The sequence below is a fragment of the Rhagoletis pomonella genome, unplaced genomic scaffold (genome assembly GCF_013731165.1).
Source record: "Rhagoletis pomonella isolate Grant_MI unplaced genomic scaffold, Rhpom_1.0 Rhpom_scaffold_00001, whole genome shotgun sequence".
Classification (NCBI taxonomy): Eukaryota; Metazoa; Arthropoda; class Insecta; order Diptera; family Tephritidae; genus Rhagoletis; species Rhagoletis pomonella.
Window position 1 is genome coordinate 56962895 of NW_023458555.1, and position 23332 is coordinate 56986226.

The window sequence follows — 23332 nt, forward strand, 5'->3', positions numbered from 1 at the left end:
AAGGACTAACGTCAGTGTTGCCGTCTACTCGGACCCAATCCCACATACATATGTATTATTTACACTAGTAACTGTTTATGTAAATATGTATGTATTTTTTATGCTTAATATATGCAAATAAAAGAAGAAAGTAAATACAACTACCATCGAGTAAATTTTTATTTGTGTCAAACTGAACGTTTTTTTCCAATAATAAACGGTTAGCTGATTCAAGTCTACAGCAAGTTCACAAAATTAATTGATAACTTGTATCAACCAAAGCATTGTTTATATTTGCTCAACAATGATTTTATTCAACTAACAATATTGTCCACTCAAGGTAGTCGTTTTGTAATTATTAACAAATATACATTTGTCCCAACTAGAAGTCTCAAGCAAATTGCAGACTTTTGTGAACTAGGTATTTATTTCGCCATATCCAACTATGCTACTTGGTCACTATAACCAAATCTTGGTAATTATAACTAAACCTTTTTCCGAGTGTATATCAAATCGCCCAAATAATATTAATACCGTGACTTGCAAAGGAATAAAAATATATAATATTAAATAATATAAACTTATTTTTTTGAGTTTTTTGCATTTATTTTTTTATAAGTTTTTTTACAAGCAGTGTTTCTGGTTTACAGCTACATTGAATATCAGAATTAGAGCATAAGAACATATTAGTATATAAAATTGTTAATAACCTACCCAATTTTGTTTTCAGTGAAGTGCATGAAGTTTGAAGCTTCGATACTAAATATTTAGTAAGCAGTTCCTTTTAAACAGATTCTTAAAGAAAACTCTAAAACTAAAGGGGAGAGTAGATTTTATTCTACTTGCATGAAAACTTCGGACCTTAGGTCCAATTTTGCCTGCCTATTTCTCGTCGCGCACTTATTACTTTTGCTTAGCAAAATAACAATTTAGTGTATATTGTGTAAATAAACAATAAGAAAATGAGATTTATATAAACCCCAGAAAAAATGCCTAACGATTTTCATGAACAGGTATGTATGAGTAATGCATACTATTACGTAAGTATGATGATTAATTTTATAGTTTAGGGAAATGTACATATGTATGCATGTATGTAAATGTAAAAATTGTTTATTTAACACGAACGAGGAGCTTTGATCCACCATAGAGAATGATTGCGTGTTGTGAATAATTTAAACGCCCGGAGGTGGCGGCTCGTCAAAATGCGTTTTTATTTCCTTGCAAAGGGGCTGAGGTTTTTGAACAGGTGGAATATCTATCATGCCGTCAGGAACCATACTCAGAAGCTCCTCTTCACTTAACTGAGCTAAGCGGCTAGATGTCTTTCCTGCAGGTTTTGCTGAAAATACAAAAACATAATTCAAACTACTTTCGTTGAAAAATGCCACCGAAAAAAGTCAGCGATAAAATTTGTTTACCGCTTGTTTCAAATGAAACCAACTCAGGATTGTACTCTTCATCTGGACCCAAATTACTAAAGGCTTTTGTTGCAGTTTTAATCAGGGACGTCTGTGACGGTAGTGCAGATGCAGGTAATTGCGTTTGGCCACCTTCTGGTTTGCTTTTTATGCTGGCAAGTATTTGAGAAAGGTTTGAGGGGATAGATATATTTGCCAAAGCTGCGGAGGTCTTAGATGATGACGAAGCCGCAAAACACTAAAAAATAGGGAAATGTGTACTTATATTTGATTATTTTAATTAATATCTTACCGACGATTCTACATTTAGCAGACCAGCTATCTCCTTTTCTTGTGCAGCGATTTGGCGGTTTAACTCTTCCATTTTTCGTTTCAATTCATCCTCATCGGCTCTTACTGCCCTTTTTGATGCAATGAGGGTATCATCATCGGAACTTCCTCCGGGTGAATATGGCTCATCAGCATCATCGGTTACAGATGTTAGTAGCATAGAAGTAGCTAAAAAATTATATAAACGTATTCTACAAATCGTCGTTTAAAGTGCAAAACCGCGTACCAACAAAATGCAAAACCGAGTATGTGAAGTTGTAGAAATTATTTTCTAGCGCGTAAAAACACTCATATTTCAAAATGGTTCTCTTTTTTATAAAGCAATCGCATTTCTGGCTAGTATATTTCATGACGATTGGATAGGGATTGAGCCAAGAGTTTATGTGACCAAATCCAATTTTTGGCAGCCAATGTCAGTTACGCGGTTTTGCAGAATGACGATACGCGGTTTTGTACTTTAAACGACGATATGTAACTTTATATTGAAACTTGATTTACATACATTTGTGTGACTTTGCAGTGATTGGAGCTTTTATTATAGCATCCACGTCGATTTCATCAACTTTTGGTGTAGATGCATGCATTCGCCTCTTTCTTTTTGGACTGCCGGGTGGAGTAAAGCTGACCGTTTCTGTACCACGCCGGTAGGACTAAAAGCAACAATACCAAACTGTTAATAGTTCCCTATTGCGAGTATTTGCTAGATAACTGAATTGAAACTTGAAACGTTGGCACTCCGCGGGCAAAGGATATTATTCAAAAGTCTCAAGATAGCAATTAAACTCGATCTCTACTTTTCCTGTACGAAAAAATTCAACATATTGTTAAGCAAATTTAAACAACAAAGCAATGCGGTTATTTATACCATTTAAGTTAATTTTACGTAAAAATGAGAGATTCTAATATAATATGCCTCCAAGAAATCATTTATTATATCGTCATCAATGCAAAATACTATATTTATAAATGGCCAGAGACTCTCGCTTCAGTAGTAACTCTTGGGTACTTGTATGCTGTTACAACAACAACAACCCTATTTGACTAATATAAAATTTTACAAGTGAAAAAACTTTTTAACTTAACATGGGAAATGGTTGCAGATATATCTCAAAATCACAATAACAAATGTTTAACATTGAACTTTGGTATTAGTATAAAAAAATCATTTTCGAAATATCTCAATCAGGGTCTTTTGAATTTATAACGAAAATAAACTAAGTTTGCATCCTAGAGTTGAAATATATGTGTAGCAAACAAGTATGTACAGTCAGTCAATAAAGTTTAGGTACAGCGAAATTTTTGCAGTACCGACAACTTTTTAAATTTTTTTTGTATAATTTTTTACAAAAATATGGTTAAACTATGAAACATTTTTAACAAGCTCGATTAAAATATCATTAATTGTCGATGTTTCGACCTCAGTCTGAGGTCATTTTCAGGAACTCTTGATTGTGATATCAATAAACGAAGATATGAGTTTTATTTAATTGCTGTTAAAAATGTTTCATAATTTAAAATTCAAAAGCCAACAACAAAAACAAAAAAATATGGTTAATTCTACAACAAAAACCCCAAAAAGCAGAGTCCCAAACCTTATGCAAAATTAAAGAAAATTCTGCAAATTTTCATCCGTTGCATTTTTTATTTACACTCATTAAAAAGGTGAGTACGCAGTTTTCTAACCCATTCAATTTTAGTACAACAAAGTGCAAGTTTAAGGTAGCTAGGACTTACCATTGATTTTTAGCAATTTTTTTTTGCTGACACCTTCGACAATATTTTTATATGGAAAAAATGTGCGACACCTTCAACAAAAAAAATTTGCCAAAAATCAATGGTAAGTCCTAGCTTCCTCATAATTGCACTTTATTATACTTAAATTGAATGGGCTAAAAAAACTGCATACTCAACTTTTTTCCGTATAATTGCACTTTATTATACTAAAATTGAATGGGCTAAAATACTGCACACACAACTTTTTCCCGAGAGCGTAAAAAAAGTGCAATATTTGAATGAAATTTTGCAGAATTTTCTTTAATTTTGTACAAGGTTTGGAGCAATGATTTTTGGGGTTTTTGTTGTACAATTAACCTTATTTTTATAAAAAATTTGCGAAAAATAAAATATTAAAAAAAGGTTGCCCGTATTGTAAAGAATTCGCTTTTGTTGTTGTTGTTGTAGCGGCTACAACAACCCCGCCCAGATCGGTTGGTATCTCAGTCGTTGTCGTCAAGTTCCACTAACGGCAACCCTAGGAAGCGTGCAGCTTCTGTGGGATCTGTCCACAGGGACAAGGCCGTTAGGGTTGTCGGGTTTTCCGGGCATGCGAAGAGATGGTTCGAGTCATGTGGGGTCTCTCCGCATGCCGGACATTCGTTCGGCACATCCTCATTCAACCTACTCAAGTAGGAGTTTAACCTGCTGCAGTAGCCGGAGCGAAGTTGAGCGAGTGTAGTGCGTGTCTCCCGAGGCAGATGAAGCTCTGTCTCGTCTATGTCCGGGGGTGGTATGCCTAGAACGGCATTCACAGGTCTAGAGTCTACATAACTCGAGACTGAGTCCCTGTGAATGCCGTTCAGGGCCTGTCTGTACGCTGTCGGGTCCAGAGGTTGCTTAATGAACCTCTGGACTTCGTCCGTCAGTTCATATAGATGCCTCCTGACGTGCCTAGGCGAGGGCTCCTCTGCAAGCAGCTGTCTGTTTGGGTGGCCACTTCTGTGGCTCCCGATCAGGAACTGCTTGCGGAGCATTATATTATGCTCCTTAACTGGGAACATTTGCGCCTCGCCGTGCAAGTGGTGTTCAGGCGACATCAGGAGGCATCCCGTCGCTGTCCTAAGTGCCGTATTTTGTACCGTCTGTAGCTTCGTCCACTGCGTCCTACTAGTCCCTGGCGACCACACTGGCGCTGCGTAGTTCAAAACCGGCCGGCCTATTGCCTTGTATGTTGCCAGCAACGTTTCTTTGTCTTTGCCCCAAGTACTGCCGGCTAGCGACTTGAGGACCTTGTTGCGGCTCTGTACTTTATTGACAATAGCAGTTGCGTGCGCAGAGAAGGAGAGCAGGCTGTGGAATGTTACTCCGAGTATTTGGGGTTATTCACCGTCGGAATTGGTGTGTCATCGACGTGAATCCCCAGCGGTAGCCTGACCTCCTTCGTCCAGGTTGTGAACAGGGTCGCGGAGGATTTCGTTGGGGAGAGGGCTAGACACTTTGCAGTGAAGAAGCGAGAAAGTTCGGAGAGATAGCCGCTTACTTTCAAACACAGGTCATCAATTCCATTCCCAGTCGCCATGATCGAGCAGTCGTCGGCATAGGAGACAATCGAGACTCCCTCTGGTGGTTGAGGGAGCTTTGAAATATAAAAGTTAAACAGTAGCGGGGAAAGGACACCACCCTGAGGAACCCCCTGTTTTATTTTTCGCTGCTTACTCGTTTTGTCTCTAAATATTACCGACGAATGTCGACCACTCAGATAATTTGCCGACCACCGTTTGAGCCTCTGTGGGAGAGAGGAGGCCTCTATATCTTCTAGCAGCGTGGAATGGCAGACGGTGTCAAACGCCTTTGACAAGTCTAACGCTACTAGAATCGTTCTCTCACAGGGACGGTTGCGGTTAAGGCCACGAGTTATCTGAGTGTTTATGGCGTTAAGTGCTGTTGTTGTACTGTGCACTTTACGGAAACCATGATGATGCTTCGCTGGGGTCAGGTGGTTTGTGAAGTACGGGAGTAGCAAGGCCTCGAGTGTCTTCGCTACCGGGGAAAGGAGTGTAATCGGACGATACGAATCTCCTTTGTTGGCGGGTTGCCCCGGTTTGAGCAGTGGGACCACTCTCCCCACCTTCCAGATGTCTGGGATGATGAGAGTGGCCATTGACAGGTTGAGGACCTCCGTTAGGTACGCTACCCCCGCAGGACCCAAATTTGTCAGCATCAGCATGCATATTCCGTCGGGACCCATGGCTTTGGAGGCTTTCGCCTTCCCGATGGCAACCTGAACTTCACCGCAAGTGAAAGCAAGGGGGGCACAAGTTGTTGGCAGTTTGTGCAGACTTCTGGTCACTCGACGCTTGGCTTTGTCTACCGGAGGATGCAGTATGAACTGCCGGCTAAAATAGCTCGCGCATCGCTCCGGGTCCGACGAAGCATGGTCGCCGAAGGAAATTTCGACTCTGTCGTCGTGCTTCGTCGGATTAGACAATGACCTCACGGTTGACCAAAGCTTGCTCACACCAGAGGTGAAATTACAAGTCTTCAGGTGCTCCTCCCACTTCTTCCGCTTATGTACGTTTACTAGTTGCCGAATCTCCGCGTTGAGATCCCTGATACGGGGATCTCCGGGATCGGCCTGACGTAGGCTATCACGCTCATCAGCTAGAACAGCCGCTTCGGCAGGGAAGTTTGGACGTGGGTCCGATATACGTCCTGCCGGTATGAAGCGAGCTGCAGCAGCAATGATAGCCCTGCGGAACTTACGTTCACCGAGATGGACGTCGGTTGGTGTGGGGAGCGCTGCGAAGGTGTTTTCAGTAAACTCCGCATAACCTTTCCAATCAGCTTTGGAAAAGTTGATATAGGTCCGGTGTTTGGCGGAGGCAAAGTCGGTTGGTTTATCAATCGAGATGACTATGGGTAGATGGTCTGATGCTAGAGTCAGCATAGGTCGCCACGTTATGCTGTTTATCAGACCAGCGCTGACTATTGTGATGTCTGGCGAGCTACTGCAGTTACCCATAATCCTGGTGGGTGCGTCGTCGTTCATTGTGCAGAATGTCGAATCGTCTATCTGCTCAGCCAAGTCTGTTCCCCTACGATCGTTCGACAGGCTTGAGTGCCAAAGATCGTGGTGCGCATTAAAGTCACCTACTACCATACGGTTTTCACCTCTGAGGAGCGCACCTATATCAGGGTGATATCCTGCCGGGCAGCAGGTGACAGGGGGTATGTATATGTTAAATATTTCGAGCTCGACATCGCCTGACCGGATAGCGATGCCCTGACATTCTAGGGTGGTATCCCTGTGGTCGATGTCTGCTTCGATAAGACGATACTGCACGGTGTGGTGCGTGATGAACGCTAAGCCACCACCATTATCTCGCTCGCGATCTCGACGGTGCACGTTGTACCCGGCGCAATTCAACAAAGTTGAATTGCTGTGCAACTTCGTCTCTTGGACCGCAGCTATTAATACACCATGCCGACACATGAAAACGGTTATCTCCTCAATCTTGCTCTGTAGCCCGTTACAGTTGAATTGGAGGAGCTTCATGTGGTTCGGGAGACGTGTCGTGATGTGGGGTGTGAGTGAGGTGTATGTTCTTGCCGCCGTTGGCTGTGTGTGCGCTGAGGTGATTGCCGCCCTGTGGTGGTCGTGGGGGCGTCGCAATTGACGTCTGCGACCGAGCAGCGCAACACGGGCCCTCGAAGTTCCCCGTCCAATCTCGCGTGGTACGCAGACCTGAACATGCCCTAAAGTGGCACCAGCCAAAGCAGGTGTTGCACTTGACTGATGTCACATTACGGAATATTCTGGTCTGACATACCGTGCAGATTGTAGGGGGAACCAGGAGCGGCGGCGTGTGGGTGGTGGTGCGGTTGTGTGTGTTACGTGGTCTGTGGTGGCTGTGGTACGGTCTGTGGTGTTATTATGTTGTTGTGTTGTGGCGACTGTGTGTGGTTGCTGTGTGCGGACTATGGTTTGCCGTGGAGGCTGCTCTGTTTGAGCAACAGGGGGCCACGTACGACGTGGTCCACTGTCTGTGTGTCCGTAGTCCCGAGCAGACCCTGAGGTGACTCCACCCCTCGTAGGCATTACACTTGACTGAGGTGGAGTTGTGGTGTAATCGTCTTCGGCATACACAGCAGGTGTATATTTCTGGCCCAGGGTTTGACTCGATGCCAGCCCTGAGTAGGAGAAAGCGTAGTGAATGTTGCCCTATGGACGGACAACTTCTGAGATACTTCGCCGACCTAAACGGGGTTAGATCGCCGAAACAACAGCCCTTGGTCGGGTGAAACCCGAGTCATTCCGGTACGTAGAACCGCTGTTCCTAAACATTATTGACTGACTGTATGGAATCACATATCGTCGCCCGTATGCCAGAAACATGCATGTGTAAACATGAACATTTTGGGAAATCAAGTTTGAAAGTTTTTTTTTAACGAGACTTAACTACATTTATGCAATTCAAATTGTAAAATACACTTAGGTCTCTTTTTATGCGGTAGATGCGTTCCTCAGAAAGCCACATAAAAAAATCCGCATAAAAAAGTTCTTTACTTTCATACAAAAACAGGGGATGCGTTCCAGCATTTTCAAAAACCGCATAAATTCAGATACTCCATGTAAAAAATTCTAAAAAAAAGCGCATAAAAAAATCTAGTGAGGCATTATTGAGCAAAAAAATTATTTATTTCTTCACTTCAACAACTATTATTCCATGTGAAACCGAACATTAATGAAATAAATAAAATTTTATCTGCATTTTAACAAAAAAAAAAATAAATAAATAAAAATACCCCAATACATGAATTATGTAAGAATACATAAAAAAAATTAGAAAAACAGGGTTTTTCTTAACAGCGGCCGCCCCTCGGCAGGCAATGGCAAACCTCCGAGTGTATTTCTGCCATGAAAAACAGCTTCTCGTAAAAATACAATCGCCGTTCGGAGTCGGCGTAAAACTGTAGGTCCCTCCCCTTTGTGTGACAACATCAAGACGCACACCACAAATTGAAGGAGAAGCTCCACTTATGTGTAAGCGCCCATCTATTATTATTATTACTAGCTAAGAATACAAAGACAAATTATTTATCAGAAGCATCGTCTTTTACACACTGAAAAAAGTAATAAAAACTCTCAAAAAAGCAAAATTACTACTGCGAAATAATGGTTTGAAAAACCGCACAAATTCAAATACGCATAAAAAGAGACCTAAGAGTATATGGTTTCCGGTCATGCATGTCATTCTGGATTTTGGTATAACATCGAACATCTAAAGGTTAATGAAAACCCAAAACTGATAAATTTGCACATTCATGCTTCTAGCATAAGGATGACGATATGAAGTGTTTCTTAAAAGCACTATACTATGTATAAAAATGATTCGTATAAAAAGGTTTGCATGCAATAATCAAACATGTTCATTACTTTAGATGTAGATGATGATGTCGAAATGGTAGATACCGCGGAGTGACGTTTTCCAATTATCCTCACTACGACACCCATCAATATATCCGGCCGATAAGGATCTTCATAAAAGTCTACTTTTTCGGTTGGTTGTAATACTGAGGGCATTGTCTTGCCTGCCCCCAGTGGATATATGTAAAAATCTTTAATCTGCGGCGAAACAGTATTTATAACACCCAAACGATTTCTATTTTCAAGGTATTGGAATAAAACTTTATATGCTGAAGTTTCTGATTCCGAGGCGGGGATCAGACGTATTATGACGATCTCCTTGTTGGGACTCCTTTTGATTTTCGATATATACTCCCATACAGTATCAGGTCCAATACGTCCAACAACATCTAATTCATCTGGTAACAAAGTTCCAAGATTTAAGGAATTGCCAACAACTGGTTGAATTACAATCTGGAACGAGGCAACGTCGACCATATTAATGTTGCCACTCCATATACATGCCGTAGATACATTTCCACTTAATGTTGGAGAGTCAACATCAGAGTAGCGAATGTATGGGTCTTGTGGAGGTGTAGCGACGGTACTAGTTGGTTCTTGATCATCACTTGTGTTGCCAATCGAAACTGAATGTCTGGGTTGAGATATATATTGAATTCCTGAAGATGTGGGCGAAGGTGGCGTGATAGTTTGTCTGCTCGATTCTTTCTTTTGCCTTTCTTTTTCCTTCCCCCCCTAATTTCCCTCTTTCGCTGATTAAATTTGCAGCCTCCTCCACAGTTTTCGTAGACTCTAATATTTGATCAATTAAACTGAAAGTTTCTATGGATTTTGGAGTTGTCGGTTTCTTTAATTTATTCTTGTCTTTAATGATGTTGCTTGCGTTACTCTTAATAGAATTTACATTAAATGGAGAATTCGAAACTGTGTTTTTCTCAATCGTCTTACTATCGAATTCCTCTTTCTCTAATCGAGCGTCACGGCTACGATCTTTTTCTTTAAATTTGTCTTTTTCTTGATCCCGTTCTTCTTTATCCCGCTTGTCTTCCTTGTGATGGCTTTTGTGTCGTTTTTCCCGACTGCGGCTTCGACTTCGAGAGTGACTTCTACTGCGCTTTCTTGATCTTGATTTATCTCTGTAACGGTCTTTATTTTTTCGTTGCTTCTCTCGGCTGTTATCGCTATCGTGAGAGCGGGCACGGGTATGAGAGTGTTCGCGATCTCGGCCGTGTTCGCGGCTTCGACCTCTCTCACAGTCGCGCTCTCTATCATTTTCCTTTAAAAGACTTTTTTTATTTTCTTCATCTAAAGGATTACCATCATTTTGTTGATAATCAAAAGAAAGAGCAGTTGGCCCCATATCTGCTTTAGCACTTTCTTCTATAGCGCTACTACTACTCACAACTGAGCTATTTAACACGGACACAACATCCTCAACAGGAATAGTCACGTCTAAATTAACACAGTCCTCTAGTTTACCCTCTATTACCTCCTCTCCTTTATGAGTCTTTAAAACATAGTTCTTAGCACAAGACAACAAATCAAGTTCTGATTTCTTTATCATTTCTAACTGATGTTTTGCTTCATTTTCGCGCCATTGTGCCAATTCTTGGCTTGCTAACTCATCCGCTGACATTCGAACTAGTTGCCTAGGTTGTATTATTTTAGTACAAATTTTAGCAAATAGGGTGCGATTCTTTCTATCTTTAATGTTGAACATCAATGATCGATATTTAGCCCTGTATCGAGAGCCGGTATCTCGATTAAAATACTCGTACATTTCTGCTTCCGTTTCCAAAACAAATTTCTCTATTTCCTCTATATTTAATTTTGGCAAATTTTCATTAGTTTTGTTGCCAATCTCACCTTCAGCTCTCAATTCGTTCATTCGCTGGATCAATTGTTCTTTTAGAGTACGGCGTACATTCAGTCGAATCGGTTCAGAGTTTGTGCTTACAGGTGAAGCATTTTCGGAATGCTTTTTGACAACAATATCCACTACTGACCGCTGTTTCGATGACTTTTCCTTTCGCTCCTTTGTATCTTCTTTTGCATCACTGCGGGCCGCTTTGTCTGGTTTGATTGAAACTTGTTGTGGATACTTTTGTAGTTGTTTGGGTGTACCTGGTCGAGGACTGTTTGGCGCAGTTTTAGCTATTTGTTCAATGAATTGCTTTACCGGCTTTTGCACTGGTAGGACCGAGTCGAATTCTTTTTGAGACTGAAGAGTTTTGGAAACGCTTGTAGGATTTGGAGACGCAGCCACTTGCACATTCTGTGTGGTGTGAGGTGACTGCGTGATATGTTTGCCAACACTAGAAATAATCACAGGAGATAGTTGTGTTTGCCGTTGCTTTTGTTTCTTCTAAAATTATAATTCATATCATTAAAATTTTATATTTAAATTACACCCGGCCTTAACTTACTTCCATTCCTTGAGCTTGGAAGGCTCCCGGTTGTACAACCTCAAACGTCTGATTTTCCTGAAGCCATTTTTTAAGATTTAGTGTTGTAGGCGCATTGCTCCCAGTTAACACCCTACCGCTTTTCCGCTCAATCACATGCACCTGCGATGTATTATTGAGAAAAATTAGTCATACATTCCTACTAGTTTAAATGTTATTTAAATTGTGTAAAGAGGAACTTTGCAATTAAATTTCCCCCATGGTGAATTCGCCATTTCAAAAAGTCGTTAGTCGTTATATCGTCGCCGCGGTAAAAGCTGCTAGCTTCACTTTTCGGTCAAAATAACTTTTTGATACCGACCGAAAGGGGGGAAATTTCTGTACATAGTGGTGGAAGCAAGTATTTACAATCGCTAAAAATAATCGAAAATAAAATCAGCTAACTCCAAACGCATTTATTTGTTTATATATATATATATATTTTATTTTCAATAAAAAGCTGCAAACTCCATAAATACCGGAGTAGGGGCGCTCGAAGTGTTACCAATTGAAAATGCTATAACTTTGCCTTTTTTATTTAAAAACATCAGTCCATCATAAAAACTAGTAAAGTTCGATGTATCCATATTTAGCGTGGATAAGAGCATCGAGTGTGTCCAGGAATGCTTCACATGCTGCATGAATGTTGTCTAGTGGTATTTTGTATTGAACAGGGCGTAATGATACATCAACAAATCTACCATGAAAAGATTTTAAACGATGCAGAAAAACCGGTCAGAAGTCAGATTTACCAATTGTTGCGAAAGTCCAGTAAAACACACTATTCCTAAAGCTAATAACTGATCTATTAAATGGTAGCCATGAAAACTCCCTCCGCTGCTTTCCCTTTGACATATGTCAACCTGAAAACAGTCAATGTTTTGATAGTTTTTTTCCACGCTTTAAGTCGTTCTACTTGTTTCTTCGGTAATTGTGTTTTAGCGAAGTACAGTGGTGTTAGGTTCAAGAAAAAACCTTTAGAACATGGAAGAAGGCCATTTCTACAATTTAAGACTTAATTTAAGTAACTTGCTTTTAATATGGCCTTCTTTTAAAAAATTTAAAATGTGTCTATTTTTATATTTTCGTATATGTATTGGTATTTTTGTTTACTTGTCAAGGTTTGTCGAAGTTTGGTTCCTTGAAATATATGTTACTACAGTTATCTTTGAGCAATCAAAGCAAAAATAATTTGCTCGCAAGTGCTCCATTTTGATTTTCGAGGGACCAAACAAATGTTCAATGTATAGTTGTAAGGAGAGTCGCACTGTTAGTCGGCATAAGTCTGGCCCTTAATTTGGTAAAAATTACGTAACGATTGAATACTAAGTATTTGTCAAAGATCTAAGAAAAACCCCGATCCATCGCTAGTTTTTTCTTCATCTGTAAAAATAACTTAAAAATATAAGAAAACAAATGCCGAAGATTGTATTCGTATTCATCGAAGCTGGGTTGGATGTGTATTTACGTGTATTTTAAACAGGAAATCTTTGCACGCCTTGGTCTTAAGGGCTCAAATTTTCAGGGAATTATTTTTAGTATTTCCCACAAAGTTTTGAGGTGGGAGTGAACAAAAAATTGTCGCAATAAAAGCACCCATTCATACATATATAAAAAGTATATAAAATCAAAAAAAAAATTAATACTTTCAGAAATATCAATAGCGTCGCGACATTTTGACATTGTTTGACTATTTTTCTTTTGTTTGATTAATGTTTATTAATTCTTGATAAAAGTATAGCTCATCTACCAAAAGCTATAGAAATCCAAATTTCAAGCTTTTTGCAAAAATTATAAAAGTTCTGCAAAATTCCCTGAAAGTTTCAAACTTTTTTTTAGAATCCTTTTAAAAAAGAAAATCGGCATCCTCTTTTGTAGCCCATACAATTTTTGTAGCCGAAAATTTTTTTCTATGCACAAGACCATTTTAATAGGCACGCTTAAAATACAAACAAAACACAAAAGCCGAAGGTTCTTAAATCTCTGTACAGTTGCTGCAGTGAAATCCGTCAGAGTAAACACAATTGCGGCGCACGACGCACAGTGGGGTAATCGACCCTGGAAGTGGAGATCAATTTAAACGTATGTACATTTAATTTAAAATATTTTGATGTATTTGTATAACTAGCACCAAATAAAGTAAAAAAGACAAATCCGAAAATAGTTTAGTGGGAATTTTTTTACGTAGGTTTTTATGGCGTTACCAAAGAGCGAGAAAAGTTAAAATTGAGTTGTTACTCCCACAAATAATTTTTATACCCGAGCGCACTTGTGCACAAGGGTATTATAACTTTGTTCACATAACGGTTGTTTGTAACAGGCAAAACGAATCGAGATAGATATAGACAAATCTTACTATCTTACTTCTTACTAATATTATAAATGTGAAAGTTTGTATGTTTGGATGTTTGGGAAATCATCACGCGGAAACGACTGAACGGATTTGCATGAAATTTTGTACGCAGAGAGCATATGGGCCAGATTGGTTAATAGGCTATTTTTTTAAGAGTTGCCACCTGTTAAAAAAGTTTAATTTATTTAATATGCGGGAACGACAGAATGGATTTGCATGAAAATTTGCACACAGATAGCTTATGATCTATATTGGAAAATAGGCTACTTTTCTTAAGAGTTGCCACCTGTTAAAAAAGTTTCATTAAATTAATACGCGGAAACGACTGAATGGATTTGCATGAAATTTTGCAAGCAGATAGCTTATGACCTACAGTGGGAAATAGGCAAATTTTTTGGAAGAGTTGCCACCTGTTGAAGAAGTTAAATTAAATTAATACGCGGGAACGACTAAACGGATTTGCATGAAACTTTGCACACAGATATCTTATGACCTAGGTTAGAAAGTAGGCTACTATTTTTAAGAGTTGCCACCTGTTAGAAATGTTTAATTTAATTAATACGCGGAAATGAATGAACTGATTTGTATGGAAGTTTTCACACAGATAGCTTATGAGCTAGGTTGAAAAATAGGCTACTTTTTTTAAGAGTTACCACCTGCTAAAAAAGTTTAATTAAATTAATACGCGGAAAAGTCTGAACGGATTTGCATGAAATTTTGCAAGCGGATAGCTTATGACCTACAGTGGAAAAGAGGCAAATTTTTTGGAAGAGTTGCAACCTGTTAAAAAAGTTTTAATTATATTAATACGCGGAAACGACTGAACAGATTTGCATGACATTTCGCACAGAGATAGCTTATGACCTATGTTGGAAAATAGGCTACTATTTTAAGAGTTATCAGGTATTAGAAAAGATTAATTAAATTAATACGCGTAAATTACTGAACTGATTTGCATGAAAGTTTGCACACAGATAGCTTATGACCTAGGCTGGAAAATAGGCTACTTTTTTAAGAATTGCCACCTGTTTGAAAATGAAATTTTGCTCAAAGGTGGTTTATGACCGGGATTGAAAAATAGGCTACTTCCTTAACCGGTTTTCCGATCAGAACGAAATTTAGTACACTTACTACGGATTTCGGAAGGATGGTCTTAGACTGAAAGTAAGTCCGGTAACTCAAGGTCCCTCCCATACAAATTGGAATTTTCATATTACATACATATCTCTGGAAGTATTTGTGGGGGAGAACTGAAACTTGGTATAGTGATATGTATGTGAAATCAATGTTGGCTTTAATCGATTGATGTTTTAATCAGTTAGCTAACTCGATTAAATTCAATCTGATTACAGTTAATCATGATTAATTTTAATCTGATTAAACACTTAATCGTAACCGCGATTAAAAAATTAATTTTTAATCATTAACTCTTAATTTGGTCAAGTAGGTTTGGTGATTAATTAAGTTATGCTGGAATTTCCCTGTGCACACAAAGCAAGTTAATTCCTCATCAATCTAAGCAATTTGGTGTGCATTTTCATTAAGATATATACCAACAAACGTTATACAAACTAGGAAAGCAAAAGTTCCCAGTTTATGTATTACTAATAACAATAATTATAATTTTTGTATATTATGTGCTTTTTATAAGCGTAAAACACAAAATAATTACTACAACTGGTGTTTGGTTTCAAACTCGGACAAACTAGACAATTTAATCAGATTTTATTTTTAATTGGAACGAATAATGTTTTAAATTAATTAAACGTAATCGCAGCCAGCGATTAACGATTAAAAAGCTGTTATCATTAATCGTACAGTCGATTACGACTAATTAATTTTAATCGTCAAATGCGATTAACATTTTAATCGTTAATTTTAATCAGATTAACAGTTTGCCAACACTGTGTGAAATCATGTTCATATTCACGGAGAAAAATGGACTAATACCATACTCATGGAGAAAAATTAGAGTTATTGGAAAAGGTGGTGTGGCAACTCCCATGCAAATTGATTTTTCTATGCTGCATATCACTGGAGGTGTTTATTGCAGAGGACTGGAACTTGGCACCGAGATGTGTATACAAAATTAATTCCATACTCATGGAGAAAAATTTGCGTTATTCGAAAATGGGACATGGTTCCTCCCGTAAAAATTTACTGTTTTATACTGCTTATCTCTAGAGGTGTTCATGGTGGAGTACTGGGACTTGGTACTGTGGTATGTAAAATCAATTCTAAATTCATGGAAGAAGATTAGGGTTATAAGAAAAAGGGGCGTGGCACTTCCAGTACAAATTTACTTTTTCTTGCCACATATCCCTGGAAGTGTTTGTGGAAGAATACTGGAACTTGGTATGGAGTTGTGTATACAAAATGTATCAACTGCTCGTGTGAGTTATTAAAAAAGAAGGCATGTCGCCACCCATACATACTAAAAACTTCTTAATAAATATCTCTGGAAGGATAGAAAATCTCCCGAAGTATTTTAAATTTGTTATGGAGATTTATTTTATAAGTGCCGTACTGACAGAATAAATTTAATTAAATGGAAATGGGAGAGCCGGGTTCGCCCTTATAATCTAAAGCTCTCTTGAGGTATTTGCTACAGTAATGAGAAGTGGTATTTCATCAAGGCCAGGTTACTAAATTTGCGCTGGAAATATTAGAACCCACCGTGGCACCTCCAAGAAGGTTACACGTTCACGCGTCGTATACCTGGAACCATTTTATGGTAAACTTAGAGGGATTGATATCTTTCGTATGCCTAGCGCGCAGACGAGATTTTATAAGTTCATAGTTTTAAACGGCATAATTACCTTAACTCGCTTAAAAAATAACCAGCTATAACGAAATGGGCACAGAAATAAAATCTATCATCATTAAATTATTTTTCATATTTGCATAAAAGCGCGGGGTGAAACCCGCGGGTATGAGCTAGTGTATACATAAATGATCAGAATGAAAAGAGAAATCGATTAAGCGGTGACTGTCTGTCCGTCCGTCCGTCTGTGCACACGATAACTCGAGTAAAAATTGAGATATCTTAACGAAACTTGGTACGTGTACTGATTTCTGGCGTAGGACGGATGGTGTTGAAAGTGGGCAAAATCGGACGGTAACCACGCCTACCTCCCATATAACGGTACTTTTCAGAAATACGAAAACTGCGATATTTTAGTAATTACTGAAGATTATTCACTCAAAATTGATATTTACAATAAGTTTTAGACAAAAAATAAGAATATTATACATTTTTGGAAAATGGGCGTAGCCACGCCCACTTATGGTTACATGTGTTTATCTTGGTAACCGCTGCACCAATTTCTTTCAAACTTGGCACAGTTGTTGGCCTTGATACGACATACAAATCGGATAGTAACCACGCCCACATCTCATATAACAGTAATTTAGAGAAATACGAAATCTTCGATAAATCAGTAAATATTAAAAGATAATTTATTCAAAATTGAGGCTTGCAACAATTCCTTATCGAAATACGTTTATGATATAATTTTGGAAAATGGGCGTGGCACCGCCCACTTATGATCATATATATGTATCTTTGTAACCGTTCTACCAATTTGTACCAAACTTGGTGTGGTTATTGTACTTGCCCCATAGAACCAAAACACCGAAAAGTATTGAAACCGGACTAAAATTGCGGCCGCTTTTCATATAACGGTAAATTTCAGAAATGCTTGAAACTGCGATATTTCGAAATTTAAGGACGCAAATGTACTCAAAACTGATACACCCCGGCTTACCATGTAGCGGTAGCTTTCGGAAAGGTGAAAAACATATATTTAATACTTGCGCCGGGTATTTAATGTTCGGCTCCGCCCGAACTTAGACTTTCTTACTTGTTATTATTAATGATAATTTGTTAAAAACCTAATCATCATTAATTACAAGTTGAACAGCACTTCCATCATTATCACTTTTTCAGGTAATTTTTTATATGATAATAAATACGAATTGTACACATTTTCTCTTCAACAATTATCTACATGTTTTTGTTAAGCCTAGAAAGTAATTTAGAATATATAACCTTTAATAAAAATAATCATGATCTTCGCTTGCGTCATTGTCTTCACTATTAACATCTTCATCATCGGTATAAGGCTGCACAATTAACAACTGTTGTGCTTCTTTCGGCAAATCTTGCCATTTTTTTGGGGTAGTTTTCTCATACTTGATACAATATCATACTTGATACAGTATCATTATCGTCACTGAAATGCAAAACGTCGTACTTTATAAAAAATTCAAAACTTACTTTTTAATTGCTATGATAGATTTTATCAAATTACAACTCCCCACATCGATGATGATACGTTATATTGCATTTCAGGTGATGATAGTTTCATTCGTCTCTTTTCTGTTGCACTTTCCAGAAAAATGTTCTCTGTAGATCTTAAATCTTTGTTTCACGCCTCTAGAGCTTCTTCTGACAATTGACGTTTCTTCGGTTTACAGGGCCTATTCCAACGAATTTTGAAGTCAGAGATGAAATATCTCATCTTTTCATTAAATTCTTTTAAATTTTCATCAGATGACCTGATGCGACCTTTCATTTGTCCTGTTAAAACGTTAAATTTATCATTGAATTGATCGAAGTCAAAGTTTTTCATTATTTCATAAAGGCTTTGACGAGTAACCCAAATGATATTTGAGCTCGTTCCTATAAAGAAAATAATCATATAATTAGGCCTTCAAAGTTATGGTTATTCTCCGTTTACCCGTCTACCCGTAACCATATTAGTTAAAAAAATCAACACTATCATTATTTCTATTGACTGCCCATTACATTCACGCATAGAAATAGCAACACTACAAACAATAACAAAGATTATAATTAACACTAAAAATATGCAATATACCCTATAAATCATTGGCCAAGTAAATTATGTCATTCTAAGCTATTATTGTAAAATTTAATAAACTCAAATACTTTCTTTGATACATGAAAGTACTAAAAATTCTGTCTTTGAAACAAAACAGTATTTAGCATATATTTTGATAATATATGTAAGTATGCACCTAATAGCTATGCCGAATGTAGGGTACAAAAAAAAATATATACATATATATAACTAAATAGTAACTGAGCAAACAACGAAGACAATAACAATGGGTAGGTTCAGAAGGCGCAGCAGTTGAGCTCAACCGTTGCTTAAAAAATCAGTGATAGTAATGCGTCTTCTGAACGGCTTGATACATTATCAGTCAAATTCAAAACACACAACATGTTGTCTCAAATGATCAGAAAAATATTACGATCATCTAGCACGCAACTGTTCAGTTGATCAGAAGCACAAAATAACGCGTTCAGAAGGTGCAATCGTCATCAAGAATTTGTTCGTCATCAAGAATTTCATGTATATTTCACCAACGAGGTTATATATATTATATAAATCGATATTCTGAAAAAGTGCGCAGACATGCCGCAACTTTTTTTTTTACTGAATGACACTACAACATCCAAGGTATATGTAAATGATTACACTTTTGCGTGATCGCACCTACTTCTCAACTATATGTCTACGTATATAGCCAAAAACCCCTTATTTTTAGAATTACGATAAAAAAATAAAATAAAATACCTAGAACCATAGTAAAAAAAACTAAAATTACTTTGCTTTGCGTAAATACCTGAACAAGAAGGTTCCATTGCCGTTTTTGATAAATCTTTAAAGAAACTCAGATATAGCTCGGAAATTTGAAATATTAAATCACATTTTCACTTTGCGCACACTTAAAGGAAAAAGTGACGATTTTAAGAGTAAATATGTTATATTGCAAGAAAACGGTAATTTTTTTTTTATCTACTGTCATTTGGTACTAAACCCTCCTTTGTATTTTGTAATCCATTTTTTTAATTAGCTGCATTCAAATGCGCATTTCAAAATTTGTACAAAAATTATAAAAATGTAAAAAAATTTGCCAAAATTTCAAAATTTTTACTGAGCAATTTTAGAACAATTTTAAGTACGCAGTTTTATAGCCCATTAAATTAAAGTAGGATAAAATGAAGTTTCCAGCAGTTACAAAATACCGTTGGGAATTTACTAAACGATGCTGGGCATTTTCTTCCATATAAAAAAATTGTCGAACATACTTTGTATGGAAGAAAATGCGTGACACCGCCAGCAACAAAATTATCTTTATCCTCCTGTAATTTAAGGAGCTATACTTATAAGATTGCGTTCCTAAAATTTTTCTAAAAATTCTGAGTAAAAAGATTGAAACAGGTTGAAACAAAAAAATTCAAATCACACCAAGCAATCAATATACTCACAACACTATGGACCAAATATAGTACCCCTGCGTTCTAAGTTTTAGAATTTTTATATTAGAACTTTATAATTTCAAAGATATAAGTTCTAAAAAATTATTTAAAAAATTCAGTGGAACGTAGAATAAAAATGGGTACCAAATGAAAAAGAAAATTCTGTAGGATTTAAACGCACTTATAATCAATTTAATTTTTTTAAGCTAATAAAGTTAGAAGAACTACATATATTCGAAAAAGTTGTCGAGTTTATTAGTCTTTAACATATAATTTTTTTTTAAATAAATATTGCAAAATTTCAAGGATATTCAAGGATACAATTTTTAAGGACATTTTCAATACCTTATGCGCCAAAAAATTTAATGTTTATTCTCTACAGAAATTTCTCTTTAATTTGATACCCATGCCGTTTTCCTAAGTACACAGTTCTGAATTACTCATATTATTATAATAATTTTCAAAGTCCTTATAAAAAATCCTGACACAAGAGAGAAAAGCTAAAAACGCAATTTAACTGCATACATACATATATTTGGCAAAAGACTTCGCGAATATATTATTTTTTTTGTGTAATATTGCCTGGCGCACGGTGTTATGTGTATGTATAATTAGCTAGACATATATACAAAAAATATTAAATATTAAATAAACAAAAGAAATATAGCGAAAACATAAGGCATTCTATTATTGACACCATTGCAAATTACAAATCTTGATCCGGGATCCCGGAATCCAGGGATTAACATCCCTCAGCTGTCAAAGGCACGAATACGTATGCGTACGCATACGCTTGCCTAGGGAGTTCCAGATTTAAGCTGATGCCAGATAAAACTTTGTGGCTTTGCGTGACATTTATAACTTTGCCAGCGATGCGCCAGACGCAAAAGGTATGTCACAATGAACGCAACGAAAACAATTTTGTACTGCTTTTTTACTCGTCAAAATTGCTGTGGATTTTATTTATTTATCTTTAAAAATATCAGCAATGTAATTAAATTTTATGTTTCTGCATGAAAACGCGCCCAAAAAGATGGGAGTTGGCCATCTTTTCGCTTCGTGCGGCAGCTGCAACGATCTATATGTACGGTAACCATAATAACCAACGTAAAATAAAGGACTTTTTTTCAAAAGGATCTGGGAATACGTACATACAACTCGTATGATAAAAGTACCTTACCCATATCGTAGTTTAAATCAAAACTTTACCAGTTAATTAACCGATTCCGAAAAATGAAGCCAAATCCTTTTCAGAACATCGTCATCCCTTGCTGCCAAAATGTGTTTGCCATAATTCATACTGCACACCGAAGCCAGCACACAGTGGTTCAAAATTGGAATTTAATGTTCATAATTCACCGTTGTCTTCATTTTTTAAACAATTTTTACTAAAAACCAAAAAAATATTTATTTTGGTGAAATTTTTTTTATAACATTTCAAACATTTTTTTTTTGTAATTTTTTTCATAAAATTGTTTTCAACTAGTCTTTGTTATGTAACATTTATTAACTGTGCCACTTTTTCTGCATTTTGCATTCAAAAATTTAATGCAACCAAATAAAAATTCACAAGTCAGGCTTAACTGGTCTCTTGCAAATATTATAAGCTTTCATAAAAAAATATCAAATTAAGTGAAAAAAAATTAAGGCTCCAGTGAATTACGAACACTAAATGCCAGTTTTGAACCACTGTGCAGCAGGGGGTTTATTGTTCTCTTTCAGTGGAACTGGAAACTCAGCGTGCAACACGATCCTGGGCACAACTTTCCCTGTGCTTTATAGATTGTGCAAAGATTACATATTAAATAAAAACCCTAAAGTGGGGTGCGAAACGAACTGGCAAAGGTTTTATAAGGGACATTTTTATTTTTCATATTCTGTGTTTAGAAATTTACCTCTGAAAAATGCAGAGCTGATTTAAAGGACAGTTTAAGAAATAAAGGACAAAACGCGTCCTTTATTTTGAAAAAAATTATTAAGGACAGGGGGTCAATGTAAAGGACTGTCCTTTAAAATAAAGGAAGGATGGTCACCGTATCTATATGGCATGATTTGTGCATTTTCATAAAATTCATCTTATCTGTCAAAGCGAATCTGTCACGCAAAGCGAAGCAAGCGTTCTATCTGGCATCAGTACGGTGACCATCCGTCCTTTATTTTAAAGGACAGTCCTTTATTTTAACCCCCTGTCCTTTATAATTTTTTTCAAAATAAAGGACGCCTTTTGTCCTTTATTTTTTAAACTGTCCTTTCAATCGGCTCTGCATTTTTCAGAGGTAAATTTTTAAACGCAGAATATGAAAAATAAAAATGTCCCTTATAAAATATAATGAAATCTTCGCCAGTTTGTTTCGCACCCCACTTATGGGTTTCTATTTAATCAGTTATATTTGTACAATCTATAAAGCACAGGGAAAGTTGTGCCCAGGATCGTCTTGCACGCTGAGTTTCCAGTTCCACTGAAAGAGAACAATAAACCTCCTACTGCACACTGGTTCAAAACTGGCATTTAGTGTTCGTAATTCCCCGGAGCCTTCATTTTTCACTTCATTTGATTAATTTAATTTCTTTTATGAAAGCTTTCAATATTTCCAATAGACCAGTTGAGCCTGATTTCTGAATTTTTATTTGATGAGCAGTTTTGTAGCAGTTTTGAAGAAAAAGTATTCTCCTGTTCCAGTTAATAAATGTTACATAACAGAAACTAGTTGAAACCAATCGTATGGTTCACCCCATGATAAAAAAGTTACAAGGTAAAATCATTGAGAGGCAGTCTGACGTTTGCCAGCAATATAATTTTAAAACTCGAACTCAACACACATTCTCATTTTTAATCTCAAACAACAACAATCGTGAACAATTCAATTTTTTTTTTAAATTTTATACATTTTAAAATGTTTGAAAATGTCAGAAAAAAATCATGGCTGACGAATTGAGAGAATGATTTTACTTTCTAGTGTTTTTATCATGGTTCACCCAAAATAAAAAAATACACAAACAAATTTTTTTAAATGTTATAAAAAATGTTCACCAAAATAATTTTTTTTCGCTTTTTAGTAAAAAAATGGTTGAAAAATTAAGGCTCCGGTGGATTATGAACATTAAATTACAATTTTGAACCAATATGTGCTGGCTTCGTCGCGCAGTATGAATTATGATAAACGCATTTTGGTAACAAAGGATTGCGAAGTCCTTGAAAAGGATTTGGCTTCATTTTTCGCTATGCAGGGAACTTGTACAATTAAATAATATAATTAACTGATAAATATTTGATATAAATTACGATATGGGTGAGGTACTTTTATCATACAAGTTGTATGTACGAATTCCCAAATCATTTTGAAAAAAATTTCCTTTATTTTACGTTGG

At 36.9% G+C, this 23332-nt stretch overlaps 1 protein-coding gene across 1 annotated transcript in view; it reads right to left on the bottom strand.

The window, feature by feature from the left end:
* Positions 1-894: 894 nt before the first annotated feature.
* LOC118746507 overlaps positions 895-23332 on the bottom strand; it is a gene marked incomplete in the record, with an annotated part of 49150 nt that continues 26712 nt past the window's right edge. The window contains 7 exon segments of the mRNA XM_036480357.1: positions 895-1321; positions 1401-1638; positions 1693-1898; positions 2233-2380; positions 8884-9606; positions 9608-11239; positions 11301-11441. Coding sequence (XP_036336250.1) covers positions 1155-1321; positions 1401-1638; positions 1693-1898; positions 2233-2380; positions 8884-9606; positions 9608-11239; positions 11301-11441 — 3255 coding nt within the window.